At 38.7% G+C, this 6806-nt stretch overlaps 1 protein-coding gene across 1 annotated transcript; it reads right to left on the bottom strand.

Annotated features, from left to right (window-relative positions):
• Positions 1–1200: 1200 nt before the first annotated feature.
• On the bottom strand, positions 1201–4634 carry LOC116669063 (pancreatic progenitor cell differentiation and proliferation factor-like). The gene is made up of 2 exons (XM_032497944.1): positions 4605–4634; positions 1201–1946 (listed from the first exon to the last, which is right to left on the bottom strand). Exons 1-2 carry the CDS (start codon positions 4632–4634, stop codon positions 1551–1553), a joined length of 426 nt encoding a protein of 141 aa, XP_032353835.1. The 3' UTR covers positions 1201–1550.
• Between the last annotated feature and the right edge of the window lie 2172 nt (positions 4635–6806).

Here is a 6806-nt window from a genome sequence, read left to right as displayed (position 1 = left end):
GTATGTATCAGTGTTGACACATGGTGATCTAGTTCATTTATTCATTTTAACCCTTACCTGGTAGTGTACTGTGTGTTTATAGCATGTCTTTTCTATCCCTTTTCTAATCAGTGTGCACGGAGGCAGTTACTATTATATTTCAAACTAACAATGATGCTATGAATATCAGCTTTCAAGTCTTCTAGCCTTGAAATTGCTGGGCTGGTGGAAGTAATCTCAACTTACTTGAAATTCTGAAAATCCCTATAAAATGTCTGTAGTAAACTGTATTTCCCTCAACAGCACATGAGTTCCTCTTATCTCACGTTGTCACAAATAATTGGCAATTTGCAAATTTTTCATCCTTCTGGATATGGAAAAACATCTCCCTGTTGTTTGCCTGATTAATAGTGAAGTTAGCATGTTTTTATGTGTTTATTTTCCAAATGGCTTTCCTTTTATATGAAATGCTATTTTATATACATTGCTCATATTGAGTTGTGGAATATTTTCTTACTGATTCAAGGAAGTACTGTCTACATTTGAATGCTTACCCTTTCTTGATTATAAGATACATAAATGATATCTTACCGTCTGTCACTTATTTGGAATTAGACTATAGAAATTTTAGTATTAATTAATTTTAATTTTATGTAGTCAAATGTATTATTCTATCCTTTATGTGTAGTGCTTTCTTCATATGCATGTGTTTTAAGAAATTATTTTTTTCCAAAATTATAAAGATACTCATATATATTTCACTTACTTGCTTTATATTCTTTATTCTGTAATTTCTAACCTGTAATAATTTGAAATAAGGATTTTCCTCTCTTTTTTATATGGACAAAAAAATTCCGTGAATAATTATCTGTGTGATGATCCTCCAAATACAGATTTATCACATTACCTTGATTCTTCTTTCTTCTTACAGATTGTTCAGTACTTCTAATATTCTGTTGCTCTCCTTTGAGTGTTCTCAGCTTTTCTGTCTGATTATTAATACGCCAAATAGAACTTTACAGAATACATTATGATATGATTGCTTTATTAAATGTAGAACAGATTTACTCTTTTCCTTCAGAAGTTGTGTTGCTCTTAATGCAGCCAAAAGACAATTAAAACCCTTTTGTCTTTTTTAACGGTTTAGTACCAACACCACCTCCCTCTTCTAGTCCTTGTGAAATTTGCTGCAATGTAATGTACTGATATATATTTAGTTAATTTTTTTTTTTTTTTTTTTTTGATGGCTACTTGGAGGTTATTTTCTACTTGGTGCAAGGCACAGGGTTATGAAGTGTCAGGAAGGCTCTCGTGTGGCTTGGATAGTAAAGAGTGCGCGGTTCTCTCAACTTCCTTTTTGGTGTTTTGCTGTTTTGATATTAAAGAACCCAACTGTTTCTGTTGGCTGTAGCCTGCTTAGTCTCAGGGAGGGGATGGAAGAGGAGGGGGAGGGCTTTTAAGGAGCCTAGTGCCTTGGAAGGAAGCCTGGCAGCCGGTGGCAGCCTCTCAGGACAGGGGCCTGGAGTTAGTTTTGCCAGCTGGCTGCCAGGCTGCTGCTTCCCCATGGCTTCCTAAGCCATGTCACAGGTGATTGTGCTGGTGGTCTGGGGCGATTCCAAGTGCTCCAGGGACTCCAACACTGTGCCCACGAATGGGAGAGTGGACTTCCCGAAAAAGAAGCTAGCCCACCAGTGTCCTAGGTCGGCTTTGGGGACACCTGGATGGTGGGGGATGGCTTCCCCAGGGTACTCTGCACTTCGGCAGGAGCTGTTACTGGAAGTGCAGCCCAGGCAGCGCCGATAGTCGTGGGTGGCCATGAGTGAGCCGCTGGAGGGGATGGCTGCCATGCTCTTGCTTGGGCTGGTGGAAACCTCGGCAGTGACCCCTCGTAGGCCTTGGCGCAGGATCACAGGTGGCGCAGACAGGGACGCTAGGCCACGGAGCCCATCTGCAGAAGTGACTTCAAGCTACAGCTCCACGACCCAGACGCGCCTTAGTTAATATTGATTAAATTCCATTTTAAGTCATAAAACACCTGGTATCAGTTCTGACATAGATTAGCTAAATTCTGATTCTGTGAACTAATATTTGCCCCATTCTGCAAGTTACATTTATGTGTGTGTGTGTGTGAGAGACAGACAGAGGGAGCGAGTTACCTTTCCATTAAAATTCTAGCTCACTGTCTGAGAAACTATATGAATTTGAGAATTTCTTTTCATGTTCCACAGCATCTGTAAGATGGGGATTATAATCCCTGTCCCTCACTGTGTTTGTGTATTAAGTTGGATAATATATGTAAAGACTCAGGGTACAGTGTAGGCTGAAAATGGGGATTTGTTCAGTGCTATTTTCCTGTACTCGTACACTACAAGACATAAGTGTGTGCGTCCGTGTGTGTGCGCGCGCACATCTTAATTGCTTTCCTTTGGGAAGCATATGTTACTGGTACATTGCATCTTCATTTGCTAGAACTGTCTGAGGATAACCCGGGTTTTCAGTGGAATTGCTCTGCTGCTCCAGCACACTCTGCTGCAGAGGTTTTCTTCCTTCCTTCTCAGAACGCCCTTGCCGTTGCTTCCCTTCCCCTGTGTACCTTCTACAGCACTGCCCACCTCTCTAATTAAGCTAGATCAAAACATAGCTGCTATTATCAAATAATTTGCCAAAAGCTAATGATTATTTAATTACTACTTACATATAGTACACTCACAGGTATTACATGTTTCTTTTGTTAGCTGTGGTAAGACGCTGAAACTCCCCTACTGTTTCTCAGACAAAGCTTAATGGACAATTTTAGTTCTGAATACTGCAATTTAACACCCAAGTAAAAGAAGTAGAAATAGATTTTCTGAGCCTGATTTTGATTTTGGCACATTATTCAATAAAAGCAATGTCATACGTTGTCTGAATAATTTCAGTCTGTGACCTGGAATGAGTTATGCATCCCCAGTGAGCCCAACCCACCCCCTGCCCCCCCAAAAAAAGAATGAAGAAGTTCAAAAATCCCCCAAGGTTGATAGGACTAGAGAATAAATGAATGCTTGGAAATCTGTGCCATTTAAATAGCCTCCACAGCCTGCTGGTTGTTCCTGGGCAAATCTTGGCATCTTTAGACCTAATTGGCATCTCACCCTCAGGGATTTTTATTGAATTTGCTACTCTGCTGACACATTTGAACAGTGTTGGAACCAGTGTTTGAAAGGGAGCTTTAATCTCTTGAAGGTGATGAAACGCTGTCATCTTTAGACAAAGTGTCTGTCATGAAGGGCTCAGAGCAAACCAACAAAGGAGTCAGGGGCCAGTGAGGGGCTGCCTCTTGAGTTTCCCCTTGTCTCAGGTGTTCTCATCTTGTCTGCATGCAGTGGAGTGTTTGTTTATGTTGTATTTGAACAAAACTTTGATTACAGATGTTTTGTGGACATAAACATAAATGCATTGATACATACTTCATAACAGACATCATACAGTGTAACTTTCCTAAATTAATGACGAGATACTTACTCTAAGATCTTGACTTTCTTAGAGGACACAGAATTCTGAATTTCACTCTCTGGAAATTGAACAAGTGTTTGTCAAATGACTGATCTCACTTAAAGAACAATGACTATGGATTATGCCTGACACTTTTGTTTTCACTGTTAGAGTTGATTGTAAAACTGATGGCAACTGTCTTTATTAAAGTCTGTTAATACATCAAAAATGCTTTGGTAGAATACAGATAACGATAAGTCTCTGCAGATATGTGGTTTCTACAGTAACCATCAATGATAAATGTCTACTTTCCAAGGTCGCTTTTCTTCTTTTGTACCTTTTTAATACCTCTATTATGTGCTGACAGATCCTTATGAGATCAGTAAAATGAACAGACAATTAAGTTATCTGGGCAGACTATCAGTGCCAGCACAGTTGATACAGTTATTCATTCATTCACTCATTCAACACATATTTCCTGATAGTTAGTTGATCCAAGTATATTGATTTGCAGCTAAATGATTCAAAATGTGTAGGATATACATATAAGTATCAGAGAAGTGACTTGCTGGAACACACACACACACACAGATATACACATGTACACCTGCCATGGTTTATTGATTTATTATCAGCACACTGTAAAAGCATGTACCCTGTGCCAGAATTTCCTCAGAGGAGAGGAAATGACTTCTAGGCTGAGGGGATCAGGGAAATCTGATGGCCAAAATTACATTTAAATTGTTTCCTGAATCAAAGATAGGGTCCAAGTAGCAGAAACAGGGCATGAAAAAAAGAAGGTAACTCTATGGCATGCCCAGAGACATAGTGTGTGAAAGATCACGATATTTTTCAGGGACTGGTAGGCCCTTCAATTTCAGAAGTATAATCTGGTTGATTTGCAGAAGGGAAAAATACAAGTTAAGTACATATGGGGAAGCTTTGAGTACTAGATTAAAATGTGCAGACTTTATTTGAAAGATTGAAGGGAACTCTGGAATGTTTTGGAGCAGAGGAGACTGGATTCTTAAAACATCAGCTTGGTTGCTATTGTGTGAAATTGACTTGGGGAGGAACAGTGAAGGTGAGGAGACAGATCAAGTAGACAGCTACTGAAGTTAGCTATATGACAGGTTGCAAGTCAGGATGTTTACCAGGGTGAGCAGTTTATAAAGAGGAGGCATTGTACGATTTAAAAAACAAGAAGAAGAATAATTAAATGTTACTCCAAGCTTTCAGGTCTTGATTACTATGAGCTAGACTACCTGAATTTAAATTCCTACACCACTGTTTGCTAGCTGTAGGTCTTTGGGCAAGTTATATCTCTCTTCGTTGTAGTTTTCTCATCTGTAAAATGGGGATGATAATAATAGTAGCTATATTCAAGGTTGTTATGAGGTTAACATTAGTTAGTACAGGAAGAGCTCATAGAGTGATTCCTGGTCATAGGAAGAGAAATAAAGGGCATATTGTGATCTAATTCTGTTTTGTTAGTCTTCAACATCACCAACGAACAAGGCCAACTTTGTGGTTTAAGGGAGGAGGCAGCTTTCTCCACTGTAGTATACAGTGTAATTTGCAAGAGAGCTTGTAAAATTCTACCCTAAAGCCTATTCCAGATGGGGAGATGGGAGCCAAAATCCTTGTGAGTACTTTTTACACTGATGTCCCAGTGTCTAGACATATACCTCAATCTTTGAGACATATTTGACATCACCATTGTATAGAATAGCAAACAGACTCAACAGAGCTACAGGATTTATCTGAGATCATGCGTTATAGAGAAGGTGCTACGGACTTGAATTCTTCCTGATCCAGAGGCCCATAAGCTATACTCTCTGACTTTTAGTCCTCATTTCAGAGCTACAGAATTGTTGGGTGACTAGTATAAATCTACTTTATAGCCTGTAATCAGAAGATCTAGGGTCAAGTTCAAGCTCTGTTATCATTCAGATCCTATCAGATAAATGATAATTGGTTAGTAATAGAAGAAGAACTGAAGGGCGAGCTTCCTGACTCCAGTAGAGGGCTCTTTGCAGTATATCTCATTTTTAATGTGAGTCTTCTTTTCCATTTTTCCTGTGGACAAGTAAGAACTACTAACACACAAGTAACACACATTAACACACACAGTATCTATTTACCCACATAAATGCAAGTAAAGAACTAATTTACTTCATTTGCCTTCGCTTGCCTTTTTTATGCTTTAAGAATGAAGCCCTCCACAACTCTGCAGCGCACATTCAGACACATTACTTTGTTGGAGAGTTTGCTTTTCAAAATAAATTCAAGGAGGATGGTTAAGGCAGAAGATCTGCAAGTAGAGCTTTTATCTTGTCAAAAAAAAAAAATCTAAATCACAGTGTAATTTTTGAGTAAGGAAAACAGTGATGAGCATTGTGCTTCATATGATCCTGTGATCAAGACTCAGAACATACATTCTGGGACTCCACTGCTATTCAGTCGTGTCAATGGCCTGTAGCAAATTGGAAGAAGCAAACCAGTCAACCATGTCAGATCCCAGGGACCTGTATAGACAGTCTCAGAGCCCGGCAGCCCTTCTGGCAGGCTTCTACCACCTATACTTGCCGGTATTCAAGGCTGTAATTCGCACCATCAGAAATGTTCTCAGCCAAGAGCAACGCACTCATCTGTTGCTTTAATTTAACTTCCTTTGGGGCCTTTGCTGACTGAATGACAAAGTTCTATTTTTATTATTTTTGACAGATTAAGCTTGAGATACTGTTTCCCTGAGGAAATTCATTCCAATGTTTTAATTGTTTAGTTTGTGTATTAAACTGCCTGACACTGGGGGCAATACCATTGAGAAAATTTTTTTGTTTTGGTTTAAGAAGCTAAGCAGTTAACCTTCCTCCCTCTCTCCCCTACTGCACCCCGTCTCTTCCTTCTCTCAATCTCTCCCTCTTTTAGAAATTTCAGGACGTTTCATGGCAATGAGTTTAGTTGGTAACTGTCCCAATTACCCAGAATCAAAGATCTGAAATCCATTATAGAGAAGATATTTTACCTTATTTGAGAAAACTTTTGCAAACTTGCCCCAATAACCTTTTAATAATTTAAAACATATGTGTAATTGATCCAATTTTCAAAAGATAACTAAGATTTTTAATTCACATCCACAGCAAATACATATGTAATGAACATATTGCCCTAAAAGTATATTTTGTCTGTTTATCCTTTTCTTTTGATACAAAGAATTACTTCTTGTCAGCTTTATATGCACCCCTTTGAAGTGCCTCCAACTGTATTAGCAAGACATACTTTATATACATATACATTTAAAAACAAAGGTACAATTAATTTCAAAAGTGCAGTTAAGGTAAATATATTAACTA

Source organism: Camelus ferus, chromosome 15 (assembly GCF_009834535.1).
Source record: "Camelus ferus isolate YT-003-E chromosome 15, BCGSAC_Cfer_1.0, whole genome shotgun sequence".
Lineage (NCBI taxonomy): Eukaryota > Metazoa > Chordata > Mammalia > Artiodactyla > Camelidae > Camelus > Camelus ferus.
Note: the sequence above shows the minus strand (reverse complement) of the source record. Positions and strands in the feature narration are given on the sequence as shown.